The sequence below is a fragment of the Lissotriton vulgaris genome, chromosome 10 (genome assembly GCF_964263255.1).
Source record: "Lissotriton vulgaris chromosome 10, aLisVul1.2, whole genome shotgun sequence".
NCBI classification, from domain to species: Eukaryota; Metazoa; Chordata; class Amphibia; order Caudata; family Salamandridae; genus Lissotriton; species Lissotriton vulgaris.
Window position 1 is genome coordinate 561,727,547 of NC_141698.1, and position 23,038 is coordinate 561,750,584.

Sequence of the window (23,038 nt, forward strand, 5' to 3'; positions counted from 1 at the left end):
GTCAGAATCCAACCTGGTCCTCCAGCTTCAAAGTCGGCCGCTCTAGGCGTTAAGCCAACCCTTTTCGCAAAAGGCCATAAGAAATGTATTTAAGGCAACACGTTCTTACAAGCGAAATCGCCTAGTCACTGTCCTTCAGAAACGTGGGCGGCGCCTGTAGGTCCCAGTTCCTGAGAAGTGAAAGTAAACCCGAGGGCGCACCTGACAAAGGTCGTGATTCAGAACACTTCCAGCTTAACAACTATCATTATGATGAAAGAGGGACGCGCAAAACGGACAACGTGTATGTAAACTCAAAATATCGCTGTTAGTTGTAAGCGATGTTCCTCCTTTTCGAGCGCGTGATCTTAAACTTCCCAGTAACGTTCAGTCGTACCACAGAACCATATGGCGATTATGTAATTTTACCTCAAATTTCGGAATGATTGGTACACTTGCTCCAACCCTCCCTGGAGTAGACTGAGAATAACAATGTACTCCTTAGAAACGGTCTGTGAGATAGCTCAGCCGGTACAGCACCACCTACGCAAGGTGCAATATGAACAGTGTCAGTTTGAATCACAACAGGGCTCGCGGAGGCTTTCAGCTTTCTTGGGTCGATAATATAAGTACGTCGATGAGATATATACATTTCAGATAATCTCTACACCCACAGTATGCCTCCAAATAGTGTTTCTGTGTGTCTTAGTACAGCTATAAGAGGGATATGTCCACCTATGAACTACTGACTGTGGTTTGCACTTTTATGTCCTGTGATGCATGTTTGTATGAAAGGAAAACCGACAGTTTTCGATGATTTTCCCAAAATGTGTTGTTCCTGTTAGGGGGGAACCTTTATTCGTGATACTGCCCTTTGCTGCCACCTAACGTCAGATAAAGGAAACAAGCGCACTTCTTAGACATCTGTGATACACATCCGGGTACTTAGCATGTTTTATCAATCGCACCCCTGGCAAGAAGCTACGTATCAATTAAAAAGCATTGCACATTTTCATTTACTTCACTTCACTTGAGTAGGGTCAAAGGAGAGATGCCATAAATGTGCACTGCAGCGGATACCGTGTAAAGGGGGAAACAAAGAAAAGGTAAGGCGATTGAAGGGAGGCACCGAGTTTCAACGCGTATAATCAGGGTCTCTTCATTAGGCGACAGTGTGGACCACATTTTGTGACGGATTGACTAAATTATGCGGCATAAAAGGCCTAGCCCATGTTATAAGGCACATTTTGGGATAACATCACTTCTTTAGTCATCTGTAAACATGTTAACACTGTCTGGGAAAGGGTTCACCCAATTCCTACCAGTTTAACACCCACATACAGCAACAAACAACTGAAAGGAGACCGGTCAACCTCTGGGAAAGGCCTTCCAGTGCACTGCAACATGTTTTGCTGTTTTTTTTTAAACTCTCGATCTGTTTTTGTTCAAAACAAGTGTGTTTTTTTCTGAAATCTGTAAAAAATGCAGTAGGTCAGCGATTCTTAACGTTTTGGCCCCTGTGGACTCCTACTGAATCATTACTGGAATACAGGGACACCCACTGATTCACTATTGGAAGCAATTTCTATGATTTGAACTTCAGAACAAGATACAAAAATAAATATACTCAAAAAACAAATGTTCAGATATAGAAATATTTTGTTTAATTCACAATCAAATATACATTTTTTAACATTTGCAATTTGTTTAGTTCTTTATATATATTTTATTAATTGTAACCTATTAATTTTAATACTATTAAATTTGGTAACACATTCACGGGCCCCATGAGTTAGCTTTGCAGACTGTTAGGGATCCACAGACCACAGGCCAAGAACCACTGAAGCAGGTGATAATGTGGCAAATGCACCAAATCCATAATTATGCAGAAAGTGCCACAGAATAACATATTTGCAGCAGCCTGCTTATAATTTGGTCATGAAGATTTCTCTGTGTATTCAACACATTGCTAAAATTGGACAGAATAGGGTTACCACCTGTCCTAAGAGAACAGGACTGGTAATTTTTTCATGTTTTGAAATTTTGGAGTGGCCTAGAGCTGGTTCTTGGAAAATAATTTTGTATATCCTCTGTACGCTTGTTCTTTAACACAGCTATTCTGCTTCTGTTGCTTTAATAATCATTTACAAATAGTTCAGCAAGATCTTGAATCCTTCTAAAGGGATTTATTCTTCTTAGTGTTGCTGCTTTAATTTAATATTCCAAAATTGAAAAAAAATTATAGCATAAGCAAATTTTTCAATTTTTTTAACTAGCCTTCACATAGAAATACTGGCCATGTCACTAAAATACCTAATAGGTATCAATGAATCAAAAATATGTTCGAGCCCCCTCTCTAATATAAATTTGTAACTGTCCTCTGGTCTCAACTGGACCACAAACACCATAAAATTCTATGCGCCCATACCCGCGTGTGTGCTGCTCCAACTAGAATGTATACTGCATAAAGCACTCCACACAGCTCCTTGTCTTCAGGCCTGCACTGTTTTGAGTCACTGAGGCCTCTGTGATGTTAAGGGGTGCGAACAAAAACACGCCATAGCAAATACTATGATACAGCAAAACTTGCACCTATTTCCTAAGGGGTGTTCGTGTTAAAACATGTTCAAGTACCGTTTTTGCACAGTTAAAGCTACTTCAAAAGTGTAAATGTTATTTTTATGAATTCTTGATATAGACATGCGATTCGCCCCGAAGGGGCATCTTGGCACTGCAGTGACAGACAGATGGTGTAGCAGCTGATCAGAACAATCAGGTTTTGAGGTGTTTTCTGAAGCCAGAGAAGTCAGAGCATGCACGAATGAACAAGGAGAGTCCATTTCAATGGTAGGGGGCAAGATGAGTATTTTGACATGCGATGTGACGAGGACATAGGAGAAGTTGTTTTATTGATCTTAGGTTTCTGTCAGGGTAGTAGGGGATGAATGTATCCTGTAAGTACTTAGGGCCTTTGCCTATCAGGGCTTTCTGAGTCAGACAGAGTACTTTAAACAGTGTTCTCTTCCTAATAGGAAGCCAGTGGAGGTCACTGAGCGAGGGGCCTGAGGGCGTCTCTGCAATTATATACAATAAAAAAAGACTACCCAGCCAGCATTAAACGTTATCCTTCACTGGGATGAAGCAATACTGTCTTTTGTCCCTGAGTGACCAACTACATTTTTTATCTAGAAAGACATGTCCTCAAAGACCTCTGGAATGGCGTTCATGATCAAGATGCATTTTGCAGGTACAACTTGCATGCCAGCTAATTTACAATAACACAAAAGGTTTTTCTTGTGCTTGCAAATTAGCAGGTGCGCATTTTGCACACAATTATGAATAAATGGGGTATAATGTGCAGTTGCTGTGTGCCATTACCAGTTCCTACATGCAAAAATAGTGTAGTTGATTAATCTGCATCCGCAATTTGAGCCAGCATTTTCCTGCCGCAAGGTTGATGGTTAGTAAGTCACGACTAGGTTAGTAAGTCTCGACCTGCTAAGGCTCAACCTTGCCAACATACTCTTTGCCCTCCAGCCCAGGATTGTATTTACACTTCTCATTACTGGGGACAGCACACCTCATTTCTCTCACGTGTTGACACTCTCCACATTTACCTATGCGTGCGCCCTAACGGATTACACCATCTACACCTTAAAAAAGCCCCAGTCCTGCACGCCACTAGGGGGCGAAACACGTGTTTGCTGCTTTTGCTTTCGAGCTGTTGTTCTGGATTACAAGAATAACCCAGCTCACTCACAATAAAGAATCCTAAGGAAACTACAAAGACTATGATTTGACTATTTGACCTGTCCTATTTGTTACCCCGTTGGTAAAAGGATCCACAACTTAACTCAGTTACCAGCTCTGTCCTCCTCTTCGACCGAGATGTTACTCGGGTCTAAGGGGCAACCTGTGGATTCAGCAAATCCAGGGTCTGATCTTGACTTCCATTTGAGGCAAGAGGGTTGAACTTTAGAAAAGGATGTTAAATATGTAACTACAGTTTTTCAAGACTGGCTGAGTGAGCTAAAGAATGGTGATGGATTAAACCCAGATCAGTTGACTGGGGTGAGTGTTTGATTTGCTCAAACGCTCCGTCCATCATCCCCCCTTTTGTTTCGCTTTGTTCGCCCTAAGTTGGCAGGGTATGCTCAGACGTGAGTCCCTTGCTCACTTGGCCACTGGATTCAAGATAGCCTGGCTGATGAGGAATATGAATCCAAAACCGGTCCCAGGATGCTTGTTTCTGGGCCAGGGAAGATATGGCCTGGCAGTTCGGGCTGGACTGTTCCCACGAGGCACAGGGTCAGACTGATTTGCATATGGCCATGTCTGAACTGAGGTGGCTGAGTGAGCTAAAGAATGGTGATGGATTAAACCCAGATCAGTTGACTGGGGTGAGTGTTTGATTTGCTCAAACGCTCCGTCCATCATCCCCCCTTTTGTTTCGCTTTGTTCGCCCTAAGTTGGCAGGGTATGCTCAGACGTGAGTCCCTTGCTCACTTGGCCACTGCATTCAAGATAGCCTGGCTGATGAGGATTATGAATCCGACACCGTTCCCAGGATGCTTGTTTCCAGTCCAGGGAAGACATGGCTTGGCAGTTCGGGCTGGACTGTTTCCACGAGGCACAGGGTCAGACTGATTTGCATATGGCCATGTCTGAACTGGGGTGGCTGAGTGAGCTAAAGAATGGTGATGGATTAAACCCAGATCAGTTGCCTGGGGGTGGGTGTTTGATTTGCTCAAACGCTCCGTCCATTATCCCCCCTTTTGTTTCACATGCTAGATGTCAACAGCCTCATTCAGTCGTGTTTTTAAAGCCTAATATAACCTTGCTATAAGCTAATATATCTTTTGAGGTGCATAAAGGGCAATTGAGATGCTGTGCAACCATTTTTTTTAAATGCCTAATTGCTGTCACTGCACACGTTTACCTGCACTATCTCCACTGTGGATGACCTGGACCTTTGGTCACCTTGTGGAAATTGCCATGGCAAATGCCAAGTAAGCATGTATTTGCACCCATCTCAAAAAAGAAGCAAAATTAACCATTGGACACAAAAAAACATTTGCTTCCCGTTTTCTGGCATAACTGTCTGCTCGGCCTTTTGTTACCAATTCTTTACAAACTCTTTAAAATATATAGTGCAAGCGTTGGTTCCAATGGGAGAAGTCCTGATATCTCACCTTATTCTATTGGGTGTTTGATTTATCATTCCACCTGCAATGCAGTTGCATTGTAATGTATGAGGGATTTTTTTTTTAATATGAAAAGAACAATTAATTTTTATGCATTCAGGGCCTCATTTACAAGGATTTAACGCAGTGCGGTGCCGCAAGCCATTTGGCGTGCCACACTGCGTTGATTCCGAAGAACAGGGATGCGTCATATCTACAATGATATGACAGATCCCTTTGCTCTCCCCTGCGCTGGCGCACAATTTGCTGCCATGCGCCGACGCAGGATGGTGCAAGGGTGCCGGTGTTGAGGTGAATGATTGTTTATGGGCAGGAAGGTGTCCCTTCCTGCACATAAACAATCTGAAATGGTGTTTTGAAACTTCTATGTGTGCTGCTTAATGCACATGGAAGTTGAAAAACTGCATGATTTCCAATGATTGTTTATGTGCAGGAATGGACACCATGAATAAATCATAAGAATGTCAGTTTGACAATTTTTCTCTCTGCATAGGAATAATAGTTTCCTCTGGGAGAAAGCTCCTCCCCGACACCTCCATTAAATATGGTGGAGTCCCATTCTCACCCTACAAAGGCATTAACCACATCTATCACTGGAGGAGTAGAAATGTGTGCGTTTCCTGGGTGGAAAGAGATATGGGACACAAACATACAGACGGTTGTATTTACCTACTTCTACTGGGTACCCGCACAACAATGTCACAAACCTTCCACACAATCTAACTTAAAAACGTTGCAAAATATGCCCTCCAGGCCATCATAAAATTCCACTACTTTCAGATTTTCTGAATGATGATGTTGTATTTAACACACCAAAATACTGCTTAGATGCAAAAAATATGTTTTGAAGGTGTCGTTTATAGGAAATAAAGTAGAAAGGCAGTCTGTGAAAATGGAAAGGGCAAAAGCAGAGAGGACAGTTCATGTTGAGAAGGGGAAGTATGGGGTCAGAAGGCGCAGTGTGAGGAGAAGAGGCAGGGGGCAGAGACAGCAATGAGTGCCCAGAGGAGTTATTAAGCAGGGGCAATGTGTGTGTGTGCAGGGAGGGGGGTGTAGGCGGGAGGGGGGCAGGCAGCATGGGGGTAGGGTGTAAGTAGAAGAGGCAGAGAGGGCACGGCGCAGTGAGTCTGTGTGTGAACAGTAGGGTCAGGGAGCAGCAAGGGCAGTGTATGAGCAGAGTAGTGGCATCTCCAGAGGTGCCCAGACTCCATTTATTCTTCACCCCCTCGCTACTCACCCGCTGTGCCCTAGCAACAAAGCTGCTGAATGTACAAGTTGGCGACACAGAAAAAACAGGCTGACACTGCACCTTGCCAGACACATTAATTTGTCCACCTCCCCTTGCAAAGCAGTTTTGTTTGCTCATCTCTTCTAGGGATGCCACTGGAGCAGGGCAGGCACGAGCTGTGCACGAGCTGAAGGGACGGAGAGCAGAGGTCAGTCTATGAATAGGGGACAGGGACAGTCAGGGGAGTGGACAGGGAGCACACAGGGCAGTTAGTGTTGCAGAGGGGGGAGAAAATTAAAGAAAGCTTTCTGTCTCAAAATGGATCAAATTGCTTACATTTCACAGGTGGATAAGCCACTGGCCCACCTGCAAATCTTTCCAATTTATAATCCAAATTGGCATGTGCCCCTCAAAGAAGTTAGTGAATCTGGCTCGTGTGGTTACACCAGTGCTTTAAACTGAAATATGGAAGTGCTGGTAATCACTCTTCCACGAGTTTGCTCCTCAGAACTGCATGTACTGTGTCGTTACATGCTGTGCTGAGAAGTGCATTAAAAAAAGTGCAGGTACTCGGTACTGTACAGTACCTTTCGATGCACTGGTTACCACCATGGACAACATCAAAACATTCGAACAGGCCTGTACTGCATGCTTCCCCACATGAGATCCAGACCTATTGGCTTTGCCAACACTGTACAGTTTTCACCGACCTGTGGCTGAGGAACAAAGAGTATTAGCCAAGGACCACCCAGGCAGTAAGAAGTAAGAAGGCGTGATTTGAACACTGTTTCCAAAGGACAGGGGCAGAGCGCAAGTTTCTTTATTTTTTTAATACATTGTATTGAGTTTCTTTCCATTGTTTTCACAGTAACAAAATATTGCAATGTCATACTAAATGGTAAACAGATAACAAGACGCAAATGCTTTCCTCATAACCACCCTCCCCCGCAGCCCCGTCTCACCAATAGCCCGGAGGTCCACTGAACCATGGCTGTACTGCCCTGAACATGCAAGGGGCATGTCCCAGAGTAATGCCAGGGGCCGCGTTTTTTTATTTTATGCGTTTTTTATATAGCGCGGACCTTACCCGAAGGTGTCAGAGCGCTTTACAATAGGAACAGTAGCGTTACATGAGGAGAAAATTACAAGTGGGCATGTTGCAAAAACAAACGTTACATTACATGAGGCAAAGGTGACAATTGTGCATGTAACAAAAGCAAACAAAATACAAGAAGAGGTAGCAAACTATACGTTACAAGGGGAAAAAGAGACGTGTGCAAATTACATAAGCGTACAAAATACAAGTAGAGGTATAAAACTGCAATAAATGGCAGACACTCAAAACACAATACCACACAGGGAAGGCACTTCTATAGGCATGGAGTACAGAATTTCCTATAGTGGAAGAACTTCCTTCAGGGAATAGAGCGGGCGTGATTCGCATCAGCATACGTCTGAACGTTGGCATCTATTCCTGATCCAGGGGCATAGACAGAAGATCCCATTCCCGCTATAGTCGGCAGCTCGAGTTTCGCATTAAAATATCCTTCGCGTGCGTCTCCTCTTCTCATTTCGTGCTGTGGTAATCGGTAAAAGGAAAGCGAAAGTACGCGCAGCAGATGAAGACACGTGCTTTCCAGGAAAGCGGAGTTGCAGCAGGGGGCGGAGCCCGCGCGGATACATAGGTGCGGGGGCCGGGCAGCCGGCTCAGAGCGTCGCCTCCCTGCTGAAGAAAGAGTGTCGGAGCTGCAGCGAGCGCTCACAGGGCTGCCACACACACGGGCACCGGGCTGCAGCACACACACAGCGGCTGGCTGCACGGCTCCAGGGATTATGTTGGCTCTGCGCACAAGGACTCAGCAACCTCCCCGAGCGGCTCTTCTGGAGGGAGACAGCGGCTGTGCGTTTTTCCCGGCCCGCTTCGGTGCTTCATGTCTTCTTTGGATTACATTGCAGCGACCTGTGGTGCCCAGGGCTGACAGGTAAGGGACGCTTGCAGCAATCTGTATACACCATTGTACTCTGCAGCCAGAGATGGGGAGTGTGGGGCTGTAGGGGTGGAGGTTTGGCCCCACAGGGGTACTTACTACTTCTACTGCGGGAGGAGACGTGAGGCCAGGACTCCGGGCCTGCATTGGCTGTAGCTCGGGATTCCACGGCTGTCAGCATGTGTGATATGTGTCACATGCCGATCTCAGATGAACTTGGCATTTAAATTCATAGCACTGGCTTGGCCTTTAACGGGGCTTTGTGGAGAAGGAATACGGTAATTCAGACGTTCAACGAGGGGCTGTCTGGCTCTTCAAACGATGCTCTCCTGAGAACTAAAGTGTTGTGGAAAGAGGTGCTTTTTTTGCAATGTTTAGGGGACATTGCTCGATGTTTCCTTACTGGCTGTGTGGAAGTGCCTGCCCTGCACCACATGCTGCAGTGTCTGGGAGATCAGCCGGGATCTACTGTGGCTGGCAGAGTTTGGGCGATGTTTAGCCACAGCAGAGCGTGGCACGGAATACCAATGAGCGTGCTGGGAACATACGTGACTGCCATGAAGTGCCACTTGGCTCGGCACTGCGCGGCGCTGACTTTCGGTTTGGAATACAGAGGACTCCCTGGGGTGCCCAGTGGGGTTCAGGGGCGCAACGGAGCCCCCTGCGGCGCAGGTGCCACCAGCTCAGAACCCCTATGTATCTGTGACATATGGGAGACTCGTCACAATCTGAGGGACTTTGCGTGAATCTCACTTTGCGTGACGCCACCAGCGCACATACATTTTATGTATGTGCTAGACCTGCACTGTCTGCTAAAATCGATGCACTGCAACCATGTTCTTCGTGTGCAGGTTAATGTTTACTACTTCAAATAATTGGTAGCGCCTTGATTACCGCGATGTGGCTGGTGCAGGCCTGTGGCACAGGCTGAGGTCACGTGACCAGGCGTCTTTTAAAGCGTGAATGTTTACAAGTCTTATTAGACTTCTTTGCGCGTGGTAGTGTCTGCGCGGCGCACTGTACAATGTGACGCTCTTTGGAACTTTCATGCGTGAACCCAAGTCTGACTGCATTCCACCAGACTCGGTAGCTAATGTGAATTGTTGGTGCCCGATTGGCTGGTGCGTTTCTGCAGTCTGTACCCGCAAGCCTCGAGATAATGTGCGAATGGCTGGTGTGGGCATGTTCACGTGCAGCCATTATAGTGCCCGGGTGATTGCTGCATGTCTGCACCACAGACGTCGATGCAGTTGGACGGTGCCGGGTTTTCATTTGCGTTTCGGCTTGCAGGCATATCTGCAGCCTGGTCCGGGAGGCCTCCGTACGTGTAGTATGGAAGGTTTATGTTTGCGCGATCGAGTACAGGCGGGCACTGTGCCACGTTGGTGGGAGGTGCACGTCTGCAGCCTATGTTCCATATGCAGTGTATGTTGGCAGAATACATATTTAGGAAGCACGGAGCAAGCGTCGCGGGCCTCTTCACGCCGCCTCGAAGCCACGAGCATCTGTATATTGTGCCCGGGGTGCTTTTTGCGTGCTCGTATGCAGACAGCACGGTGCCCAAATGGGATATTCCTGTCTGCAAACCTGTAGTGTCACCGGGGCAGAGCGTGGACGGCGGCTGTGTGCACGATCACATAGAGGTGCTCTGAGGGCACGTAGTACACTTAGTATGTCGTGTGTCTGGTTACTATTTGCACTATATCATGCAGGCAGCGTGTTACCCAGCTGTTTGTGTAAAGCAGGTCTGCAGCCAAAATAGGGGCATGCCAGAGGGAGTGTGTGTGGGTGGTTTCTTTTCTTTAGCTGGCGTTTGCTAACCGTGCTATTGGGAACCCACAGGTTACTGTGTACAAGGATTGACAGCACACCCGACAACCACTCCCCTACCCCCCCCCCTCCCCCCCACCCACCTCCAACCATTGACTCCCACGGTATGTGGCGAAGGGAGCCCTTAACACCTCACGGGGTCCCGCACACTCTCCCAGACGGATGATTTCAGGGACAGGCGACTGATGGTGATAGAAGGGAACACATATAATTAAACCTACCAAAGGTGGCCTGTCAACTGGTTCTATATAGCACCAAATACCGTACTTCGTTTTATGCGTTAAAAATAGCAAATGTTAAAAAGGGCTAGGTGACGTGCTTCACAAACAGCTGAAAGGGCAAATGTGAGCGTTTACTATGTGCATACGGACCCCGGGAGCCCGTTCCTGTATATTGGCCAGGCCCATGCATGCAGTCCAGCTTGGGCTCAAAAGCCAACCCCCTCCCCTCCTGACAAGGCTCAAGATGGAAGCGGCCGAGCGAATCCATTCACCCGCTGCCACCCAGGAATGCTGCGAATTGGCAATCACGCTGAAGGCCTGCTAGGCAATCAATGTCTCCGCTCAGAAGTACCCATAAAACGCGGCTGTGGGGAATTGGCTTCTGAGAAGGCCTGCCGGTTTCTCAACAATGCGCCGGAGCAGTCAATAACTGGCCAGGAGAGGGCTGCAGCCTAAAATCCATGCTTCCTAGTAAGGTCAAGTCAATCACCCGAGAGGTATTATTGAACCGCACTGTCAGGAGCAGGCAGCCGGGGCTGAGAGATATATCAATAAGCAACCATTTAGATTGCGAGCACTTATAAACCAAGCTGCGAGGGAGGGCGCGGGATCTTGGAGCAGGCCTCGGGGTTTGTAAAGGTGGGTTGTTTTTGTGCTTCTAAACGTGGGTCATTTTTTTTTCTTACCACCATTGTTTTCAGTGTATTTGTGTCTAGATTTTTGTTTGTCAGTAAATGCATGCAGATAAATATGATAGTTGTGTGTGCTTGTAAGATATATGTATGGTTATTTATCATGTATAGCATTGATAAAAGAATGGTAAATGTATATGCAGCTTATCTGTAACTTATATTCATGAATACATCTTGTTTACATATAAAGACATGAAGGGGCCTGCATCTTACCTTTAAGCCCGGTCTCAAGGGGCTTAGTGCAGTATTGATTACACTAGAGGAATTTGTCCTCACCTCGGGTGCAAATCTTGGCGGGTCTACACAGCCTCTCATCCTCCCAAGGTAGATAGATACAAGTATAACCATTGAGTAGAGTTAACATTAAACAGTTACAGGCCTAGAAGATCTAACTGGTTGGCCAAATGCTTTGTAGATTCATGTATTGCGTTATTTTACGTTACCATGGCTACCACCTTCCCAGACCAAGCTACATAATCCCGTGCACGTTGTCACCCTACACATCCCCACTCCGCACCGGTGGTGATATTTAACCCTATTACGTTGAAACTACGTACCCTCGGCTCTCAAGTGCACAGCACCATTCCTATTTCCGAGATATGATCAGTAGCCCCCCAACCTCCCCCATGGCCAGTGATCTAAACATACCCCCTGTAACATAAATATATGCAGATGCATATCTTCTTTAACAAAATGACTTCGTGAATAGATGTCATACGCATAGTTGTTGTGTGGGTATTCGTTCGTATACAGTGCATAGTCAACACACGCTGTCTGCAGGCGAGCAGCGTGCAGTACATCTGTGGCGAGGATGGTGGTGTACTCGCGAGTGCATCTATCGCACTCATTAATTAAGTGCATTTTCTGCAGCTGCCTGTGTAATCAAGCTTTACAAATTGCATTTTACTCCAGGGAGCCGTGCCGCGCTTCTTTTCCCAGCTCCTCGAGCCGTGCTGCGAGTCAGCGCATACCGCATATGTCCGTCTTTAATTTCAAAGCAATTACTGTGGCATGTTCTGTGCCGGTGTCTGAGAAGTGACACGCTTCTCAGAGCCGAGGAAGCTGCAGGCCTGGGCTTCCTGTTATTCAGCCAGATGTGGCCGCCTTCATGTGGTCTGGCGGCCCTGCGCTGCTGCCGTCCTCTGAAACCGCCGCATGCCATTCGCGAGCAGATGACTTCTCCGAAGAGGGAAGGGGGGGGGGGGGAAGGGGGGGGAGGTTCTTTTTATTGGCCTTCCTGCTCGGCTTTGCATGCTGCCCTCCAGCTGTGAAGCTTTAAAATGCCACTAACGGTAAATGCCCGCGTTAAGGGTACGCTGTTGTAAGGCATTCCCTTTCTCCCCTTTTCTTCTTCAGCAACAATGCAATTATTGGTGCTCAGTAAAACTCAAAACCTTCGCGTCGACTATACAAATCCCCCCCCCCCCCCAAAAAAAACCCAAAAAAACAGGTAGGCTCTGGCTGGGATGGGAGTTGATGCAACTCACTCTTTTTTTACCGACTACGACATAGCATTGCGGCCCCTGTATTAAGTGAGGACAATGGTGACGTTATCAAACCAGGGCGCAACAGTTATTATCTCTGGATAAAAATGTGTTGCAGGTTGATTGATTACAGGGCTTGGGTGTTGGACTCCATGGCGATCCAGGTGTGACGGACCAACCCACTGACTCCTCATAAAGCCCATGTGGCCTCGCCACGCCCCTGAGCCAGGAAAAGCCGTGTCTGTGTGTGTGTCTTCCATGACTTTTTTTTGGAAGGGGGGCACTGCTAATCCTGTCTAGCAGGGGGGCAGCATTGGATGGTGTCCCCTATGCAGCCCTATAGGCAGCGTAGCCAGTTGCATGGTTTAAGCAGTACAGTGGAGGAGGCCCGTGGCCTGAAGCAGCAGTGGGCTGGCCCTGGTTCTTTTGGCAGACATGTTGCTGTCCAACTTGTACTCTCTGCGACGCAGTTGGCTGAAAGCCCATCCATTTTAGTCAGGTCATCTTAGGAAACATGCAATGTTATTCCGACTGGAACCAAAAATGACATATGTGGAAATCGCACACGGCTTCATTTCGCTCTTGAGGCCTTGTACTTCGCAGAAGGAAATCCTAAATATTTCGCAATTATCCTGTCCTGTAGACGCCTGTACCTCTCAGTGTACAATTGGCACGGTTACCATAGCTATAAATGACTCATTGAACAGTATCGGAACCACATTCTCAGACAGATTGCAATCTGACTTCCTCCGTGGTGGCACCGGTTCCTCTTCCTGTGCCATCTTCGTCATCTCTGATGCCATCGCTACTATACACAGATCTCCCGCGTCAGACCTGAGAATCAGCTTTCTTTGCATTAGACACCTGCAGTAATACTTTCCCGGTTCAGAGCCAGTGTAAGCGTGGACTACACATAGCATTCACACGTAAATTGAAACAGCTTGGAATCCAGTACTTATACAGGCTCCCCTCTACTTACAACTCTCTTCATCCTTCCTTTCCACAATTGTTGCTAAATCTTTCGTTTTTTTCAACTATTGACCTGCTATACAATTCTTCTGCCTTCCTGATCTACTATCTAAAATTTGCTACATGATTTTGAACTTCCTAACTTTAAATCATTCTTGAAGTTCAACTGCTTTTCCTTATTTTAGCAATTGTACTTAGTTTGGCATGTAACCAGATCATGTGAAGCGCTCTGATACTCTTGGGTCAAGCTAGAGCTATATAAAACCTTTAAAATAAATAAAATCTGTAAATTTAGAAATACAAAGCTCTTTACTGAATTTATTGTAAGCGTTTGGAAGTGTGTATGTGAGATAAATGCGGACAATGTTATTAACCCGGATGTCGATTAAGAGTGTTTAAGTAACGTTTGGTTGTCTTTCTCTTTGCTTTCAGACGGATTTCTAGGCAGCTGCACCCCGGCTCTGCAGGACTGGCGAATATGGAAGACCACATAGGTTGGTCTAGTCTGTAGGATGGTAGCGCACAGCAAGGTAGCAGATAATGCAGATACCACCAACGTCCGACTGCCGCTCCTCGACCTTCAGGCCCTGGACCGTTGTCCTCTTAACCTCCAACACCAGCAGTGCCAGCCCCGGCCCGTGCTGCCCAGAGCGCGCCATGGTTCCGCCTCCAACGCCACTACGCACTTCCGTACCTTCCGCTCGCATTCGGACTTCCGGGTCATCACGCAGACGTGCACCCGGCTGGAGGACTGTGGCTTCTACTGGGGGCCGATGACCGTCAACGAGGCCCACGACAAGCTCAAGGCTGAGCCCAGTGGGACGTTTCTCATCCGGGACAGCAAGCAGATCAACCGCTTCTTTGCCATCAGTGTTCAAACCGCCACCGGGCCCATCAGCGTTAGGGTCAACTTCCAGGCCGGGAGTTTCAGCCTGGACGGCAGCAGGGAGTCCTTTGACTGCCTCTTCAAGCTGGTGGAGCACTACCTGATCTCCCCCAAGAAGCTGCTGGTCACCCCGCTGCGGAAGGACCGGGTCCGCACGCTGCAGGAGCTGTGCCGCAAAAGCATTATCGCCACATTTGGGAGTGAGAACCTGGAGCGGCTCCCCCTCAACCCAGTGCTAAAGGACTACCTGAAGTCTTTCCCATTTCAAATCTGACTCGCGTACAGCATTAAACCCGCAAGGGACAAGACATGGGTGGCAAAATACAGCCCCCTGGGTTTTTTATTATATTTAACTATGGTCAATATTATTTTTGTAGCAATTTATTATTGTATTTTGGGATAAGACTTGAAGACTTGACTGTACATGTTTACATGGATGAAAACGGTTTGCACAAAGCAGGGGTGATCCACCCTTGGAAATATTTTTCTGCTGCGCAGAATATATTTTATAATATTTTCAGAACGAATAAACTTTATTATGAAAGTTTGAAAACTAAATGCTGGTGTGTGAATGAATTCATATTGGGCATGTTTGTATTATGTCTTACCTCGCGTAGCCTTTTCTGTATGGTGGGACAAGGTCAAAGCCCTGGTTTGGCACATAACTTCCCGTTTACACTTTATTTATTTTGAGTCCAGTGGTTCAGACTATATTGTTTATTTGATGACAGATAGGAAAATGGTTCACCAGAGACATACTTTGAAAACCTCCGGTTATTTCATTTACATATGGGATAAAGTTACCCCTGCTTCACATTAAAAGAATAGTGCAAGTCCTTGATTAACTCCATGAGCTATAGAGGACCGAGCAGGCCCAGTTTGTTTATAAGGTCATAGAACTCTGAGGTTACTTGCTGTACCTTTTTAGTGTACATTACAGGCTATTTTATTCAGTATAATACGTACTCGCACCATAACCCATTTCATCCACAAGGCCTAAATCCTTAGTCACTTGCTCCTTCATATAAATGAACATGGTTGAATATATGTGGAACACTCGCAGAATCTCTGGTAATAAATGAAACTCACCAATGTATGTTAACTTGCTGCAAAAACGCAGTACATGCAGTCCAATATAACACACTTAAAAAAATATCTACAGTTCTGGTGTGGTGTTCTCAGTGCAGTTCCTGCTTCCTGCCATGCACTTCAGAAATGCCTCTGTTTTGCAAATGACTGTTCATTTCAGGGAAACAGTTGAGCTGACAAGTTTATTCTTCCTTTTATTGTTTAAACAGCAGATGTTATTCCTCTCCCCGATCACCCCCTTGACAGAGCCCCCTGGCCCATTTTTACTGGCGTTGTGATGTTGCTACTCATCTGTAATAAGCTATTACATTTGAACTGCTATGCGACTTTCATATTACAGATGACTACTGGTGTCACAACAGTAACATTCTAACAATAATGGGGTGAGAAGGATACTCCCTTTTGTAAGTGGGTTCTTAGCAACTGCTAATGCACAGGGACTCCACCACCACACACCATATAGATAAAAAAAAGTGTAACCTTTCCATCGCAACAATGATGTGCTAAGAAAAGTAGAAAGCAGTTTTTGTGCATGGATTATAGGCCCCTGTGTATTAAAATTGTAATATTTAATTATGTTATCTATTCCCTTTAAATGAAGACTTCTTTGTTGAAAAACTGGCATCTTAAATAATAATGCAGCGTACCACAGAGATCCTGAAGTGTTTCAACACCAAAATACTGAAATCCAACAAACGTGGGTACTCAATATAGCATGCAGTACAGATTGCCATGAAAACAAACATTGTCATGCAAGCACAATGACCATTTTTACAGTATACTTCCCATTATGTATAGCACGAATGCATAAAATGCTATTTCCCTGCGTTAGTACTGACGCTATACAATATCATTGCACTTGTAGGCACTTTCAAGAAAGGTAGCAGTTCTAAGTAATGGCTGGAGAAAGCTGAGATCAGTGTGTTGATGACACAATAGAGGATGCCTCTGCTTATTTTACAGATTTAATGTTCCTGTCGTAAAAAAGACCCAGTCTACCATGCTGACAGTAGAGTTGAATAGCGTTAAATTCGTGTGGTAAATGATTGCTGCAGTTTAATTGAATTTGCAGCACAGTTGGATATTGCATAGCTCATGGCATTGATTAAGGCTTGATGGTCACCATGGAAACTCTGATTTATGTTGTGGAACAAGCACCCCTTTTGTTCTTCAGTAGTCAACACTATTTAGGTCTCTTCATTAATTGGTCTGTTGTGTCATTCACATTTTTCTTCCGTCCACTACAGCATGGGCCAGTGGGTCGGCCCACTTCTGCCATTTGCTGATGTCACTAAAGGTGGCGAAATTCTGCTCTTTCACAAAGCACACACAGCCAAAGTAGTTCTCTTCAGTACCAGAGACTGCTACCCTTGAGTGTGCTTTGTGAGGCCCAAAATATTTTAGTTTTTAAAAGTATATTGCAGAGAGCCTGGCACCTCCATAAAAAAGACAGTTATATGAAAACTAAGACAAAACCAGCATTGATAAAGCCAATAGGTTGTCAGCAAACACCCAACCGATTGACTTTGCAGTTTCTTTTTTTGCACTGTTATGTAGTCGCATGTTATGGCTTTACACGGCCAAAAAAATTGCGTCAGTTTTTTTTGGGTGCAAGGGTGTGGGATGCGTTAACCAAACCCAAACTCCAATTCATACCCTCTTCCAAAAGGAAACACCGTAGGTGAGAATGGAGAACAGAAGCGGAAATCTTGAACCTTATTTTCCGGGTGATTTGTTAAATTAGCGTGACGCCTTTCATTTCAGAGTTTTTTTATTTTTATGTACCTCTCCCTGTTTTTCCATTTTGGACATTCTGGGATTCTCGAATGAGACAGACAGATCCAGTATCTCCTAAAGTGATCTTTGGGCTTGAACTGCAGGTAATTTTAGGGCAATAACTTTGATTCTACTGTCAAAACTCAGTTACTCCCCTACCACGACTCTTTAGCTAACCACCCCTCTTAATTTTCGCGACTAATCACTTCCTATTACATACCAAAACTTTGACAGTTACATTACTTTGACTGATGAGACGTTCTTTCCTAATTGCTCGTGGGTTGATGCGCCTTTTCCACAACCTGCTGTGTTTTTACCGGGGCCTTGCCACCCACCATTCCTATGCCTTATATTTTGCTTCCCTGTTTTTCTTTGGGATAAAAACAACCCCTGGAACACAAGATATTTTTTTTTCCTACCGTCTGTTAGGTTTTTAAAAATGCGTAATTGTGATCTGTAATTTTCTTGGGGTAGGGGTGAAAATAAGTATTTTTCCAGATAGACTAACTTTGTAAAAACATGTTTACGAGGTTGATGTGACAGCAGCTTGCTTTCAACAATCTGCAATTCTTTCTATGGCGGGATTCGAGGCGGTGGGGAACTCCTATATTTTTTTTGTTAGTTTGATTTATTTCTCCTTCTTGCGTGTTGATTCTTGAAGGCCCGCCCAGGGTTTCTGCAGAGACGGTTTTTAGGCACAGTTACTTGTGATGGAATTTCCATATAGGGAAGTTAGCAATCTGGTCTAGTCATCCTTAATGTAAAGCAAACAGCAGCCTGCCGACTACGTAGGCTTCCCTCAGAAATGCTAAGCCGGGCGTTGCCTTGGTCACAAATCCGTAATATCTGTGGGTCTATTTTCAGAGTTTCTTGTTCCATATGAAAGCGCAGAGGTAGGCGCTTTTTTACAAAAGCGCCTGGCACTGAGTGCACATGTCGGAGAAAGAGGCGCGAGAAGAGAAATGAAATACTTCCAATAAAGTTATCATCTTGGAGAATTTGAGCGTATTTTTGTGTGTTTTTAAAATCTTTGTTGACAGGATTAAAACGCTTGTTGAAGTTTCGGTCGAATTATCCTCAGTGTAGTTGCTAAGTGAGTCTGCTTAAAGAGATAATGGAAAGCCAGTGTGCTTCTCAGATTGACTGATACATACTTCCGGGTTCACTGGGTTATGTACTGCTAGGGAGCGGGAAACATCCTTTACAACGCAACTTTTACCACGCAGTGCCTTTACGACGCAACTATTACAACGCAAACCATTACAACGCATTGCGCTGGGGGGCGCTCTAGGATAGGGAATAGATTTAATTTACTATCCAACACCTTCCCTACTATCCACGGGGACTGGAGTTGGAATAGTAAATTAAACTATTCACTATCCAGCACCCCTCAACACTATGCGTTGTAAAGGCATTTGTTGTAAAAGTTGCGATGTAAAAGCATGCGTGGTAAAAGCATGCGTTGTAATGTCATACATCCCTAGGGAGTAGAACGTCTTCTGTTTCTAAGGCGTCATTGGAGGATGCAGGCTCACATACAGACCCAAGGGTACTGTAGTCTGTTACAGGAGACGTCCTTAACCTGTCGTGATGCCCTTTTCACTCGGTAGATGCAGTAGGGTGAAGGTTCTGTTTTGTTTGACATCCTTGCACGTGTTTGTGTTTACTACAGTGTGGAGGAACATCTAAATCCACCCATCAGAGCATGGGAAAGCTAAAAGGCTTACACGAGGCTTCCTTGTATGCACCAGATGCAGGGCTTGGATTGGATGTCCTCTCCCTGGATCCATATTCCTTCAGTGAATTTAAGTTTCGATACATTTACATAAACGAGCAAGCAGAAAGTGAACCTTCCCAAATATCTCAATATCGCAAAACCCTGTGAAACCCGTAACACTGAAAAGGCCAGCATTGCCTTATGAAGGCCAGATTTTCGGAACACCGATGCATGCCGTCCATCGAGATTCCTTATTTGCAGTCATATACGCCATGTGCTGCTGAAAGACTGGCATGGACTTGCCCCCATGGACATACTTTGGACAGCCATGTGTTTGAAACAAAAAGTGCAATACGCTTTTCTGTTGGCCCTTAATCTTGAAAAGCGAACTTCACAAGTTTTAATGATCTTTAATATAAGGACTCCCTGACTTTACAGGAAAACGCAAAGGTGATGGGCGCAATGATTTTAAACCGTCTCAATCCCTGGAAGCTGCCTGGGCTGCATTCCAGTCCTACCTTTTTCTCCACTATGCCACTTCAGACAGAGACCAGCTATATGCAAATTGCCTTGATCATACTCCAATAGGTACATCTGGTTTGGATTGAGGAATTGTCAATGGGCAAGACTTTACTTACAAGAATACTACATTTTGTCTTCATCACAGCTGGTCTTTTAAGCACATACAATTTGTGGGTATGCCACAAGACCTTGTGCATATATGCTACCTCAAGAAGTACAATCCCCAACATAGGCCTCATTGAAAGTAAGACAACCCGGTATCTTAAAGGAGATACAGTGACTCTCTACCGGCCACAGCCTCTCCTTGCCCCTCCCCATCCTGTAATCTCGGACTAGCACTGGCCCCCACCCTTCGCACATCAATTGGTAAATGTTAATGGATTTGGCCCCAGAATTATGGAAAACCAGCAGAGAAAAACCCGCTTATTTACGGTCCGCATTGTAATTTCCCATTCTGGCAATAAAAACTCAATTGCCAAATGTAGTTTTGGAGATACCCGGCAGAAATAGAATCTTTGCCCCTGTAATGTCCATAACGAAATTGAGACAACTCAAAGGGCCTTATAAAAGCTACTTTATAAGATCACGGATGACAACACTTTAAATGTAATGGGGGAAGGGGGTGACCTCATTGAAGTGAAAAATGATGGTTGTTACTGTTATATTCATTAGCTCCCTCTAGTGCGCTACACTCAAGTGCCGCAGTGGAACCCTACTGTAGGAGCTCAGCCAAGATATGAGAATAAGAAATGCAGATTAAAGCTGTTGAAATAGCTGAGTGGATCAATGCATCTACTGCTGAAACCTGCAGGTTATCTTCATAGTCCTGCAAGTCCCCATTTAGAAAGGAAAAGATGCAACTGCTACAGTCTTTATTGATTTATTAGTGGTACCATGTTTGGTGCAAACCTCACCTCACACAGCACTGTCCATCAAGCAGGTAGAAGTGCAATGAATTGCAGTGAAAAGTACTGTATGAAAGACATCAAAGAAGTGCAACATTTAACCAGAGTAGGGGGTAGGAGTAGAACCTGGTGTTTTATAAGTCTTGCTCAAGGCAAGGATGGTGGGAGCCATTCGAATTTTCGTAGGGTCAAAGTATGTTCAGTGATGTTCGTCAGTGCTTTTCAGAAATCTTAGAACTTCTGAATGATGGGTCTTTAAGCTGAAGAGAACCTTCTGGTGTTTGTGACTCCACTTTAGTTATGGGTCTGTCTCTTAGGTTGTCAGGTTTGATTTGGTAGAGGCCGCTCTGCATGGGACTCAATTCATTGTGAATAAGAAACTATTATTCACAGGAAGCCAATTAAGTCTCACTCATTAGAACAAAGTTCTAATAAGACCAAACTTCTTTGCACGGTGCCAGACCAGAAACTAAATTGAGAAAAACTTTGATAAAGCAAATGGGCATGTGAGGGTACCGGCTAGGAAGAAATTGCCATTTATACTACCTTCAGCTTGTGGCAAACTTTGTCCAACACAGATAATCTCAGACATTTTTTGCAATGACATGATTCAGTGTTTTTAGGAATCAAGGTTTCCATTTTTGAACTTTTTTGGGAAATGTGAGGTTGAGGTGTTAGATCCTCATCATGGGTGATGTCCAGAGACGACCTTCAGGAAAACAGTGTGGAAAGTCTTTTGTGAGTTGTGCTTTAAGAGAATGCCTTTAGTATGGATATATAGGAAATTTTGTGGAGGAATTGAGGTTCGGGAACTACAATGTCGTTCAGCTCTACAGTGAGCAAACAGCTCACTTTCCTGGTGATTGTATGGCAGAATTTGTTGTCCTAGACCGTGGCATTGGCTCAGTGACTGTATGTCAGAGCGGGTTGTCCTAGACCATGACAATATTACTGTCCATGGACCTAGATCCCTGCAGAAATATTTACAGGATGAGGAAAAGGGAAAGATGAAAACATTGAACATGTCTTGTGAGATGAGTAGAGCAGTGTACCTGTAGGACTCTGTTAGGAAGTACTAAAGCAACCTCGGGAACTCACCATCAAGGTCCATGCTTGTGGCGAGAACTGACTTATGACTCACCCTGTCAAATGCAGCAGAGTGATCGATAAGCAGCAGTATATGGGTGCCTCCATCTTCCAATATATGCCAGGTCTCACTCAGGGCTTTCAAATGTTGTTTCAATAGATTGTAGATCTGGATGTGCGTTTGGAGTTGATTTGCTCCCTCATTTTCAGTTGGTTTGCTTAGAATCGGAAGTTTAGAAACAGGGTGAAGGTTTTGGAAATCAGTATGTTTGTGGTTTGAGATTTGTAAAAACCCACTGAACGGCAGTTGGGTGCTGTGGAAATAAAGGCATTGGGCCCCATTTAGAGTTTGGTGGACAGAGAAGTTTGTCAACGTGGAGGACATCTTCATGTTTTTAACTAAGTACCCTGTCATCCAAACTCTATAAAAGGCACTGTATTTATCCAGTTTTCTGCATTGCATGTTCCTTTAACGCCATGAGTCAAGATTCACCATTTTAATGTAGGATACCTAATATTTCCATGCACACTCCAAGGGGAAGAAGTATCTAGATGTAAACTGGAAACCCAACTTCGAGCATAAACTTGTCTGCTTAACCTCCAACTCCAAGTGACAAACAGAGCCAACATTCCAACTCCCCTCTTCATTCTGACGTCGGCACTCATGCAAGCTGAACAGTGACATATAACACAGGATTGCCGCCATTCTCGGGGGAAGCCCTGGGTCTAGGCCATGCCCACTGACGCTAGGCCACACCCCTAGCTACCCTCTTGACAATGTGCCTCCCTGGCCGCGTAGCGGACGCGCGCATCGGGCGCGCCGGCGGCGCGCCAAAGGCAAGCCCGTCTGCGCCCGTCCGTGGCAGGCCGGCCCCGGGGTCCCTCACCGTGCCTGTCCCCTTACTTATTCATCTAACCAGCTACTGGCATGCCACGACTATTGGCCTATTAGCTCATCCACCCTGGCCCGGATTAACACCCTTGAAATTGCTCAGCCCAATCGTGCTAATCTTCCAACCCTGAAGCCCGGGCCGGGAACGGTGCTGCTACCCCCTGCCTCTCCATTATTACGGCCTAAACTCCCGGAAAGTCCCCCTCCTCCACGGCCTCCGTCTCTCTTCTTAATACCCGCTCTGCGGTCAGGCACAGATCTTATTGATATCACCAAGCCTGAGATTCTGTTTCTTACTGAAACCTGGTTCCCTACCAGATGTCCTTACTTCTCTTCCCAATCCTTATTATATCCTCTGTGCCGATCGTCCTGAGGGGAAGACTGGCGGCGGAGTGGCAATGATAGTCCGTTCTAACCTTCAATTCCAACTCCTTCCCCACCCTCCTATCACTTCAGTTGACTTTCTGGTTGTTTGTTCTACTAATCTTGCGACCCCCCCTCACTGTTGTGCTTCTCTATCGGCCCCCTCAGTCTATGCTCCATTTCATCCCGGCTATACGGATTTGCTGG

The 23,038-nt window shown here is 45.5% G+C and overlaps 1 protein-coding gene across 1 annotated transcript; it reads left to right on the forward strand.

The window, feature by feature from the left end:
• Positions 1-8,118: 8,118 nt before the first annotated feature.
• SOCS1 (suppressor of cytokine signaling 1) lies at positions 8,119-15,039 on the forward strand. Its single transcript, XM_086941412.1, has 2 exons — positions 8,119-8,393; positions 14,028-15,039. Exon 2 carries the CDS (start codon positions 14,108-14,110, stop codon positions 14,753-14,755), a length of 648 nt encoding a protein of 215 aa, XP_086797538.1. The 5' UTR covers positions 8,119-8,393; positions 14,028-14,107; the 3' UTR covers positions 14,756-15,039.
• Positions 15,040-23,038: the final 7,999 nt, after the last annotated feature.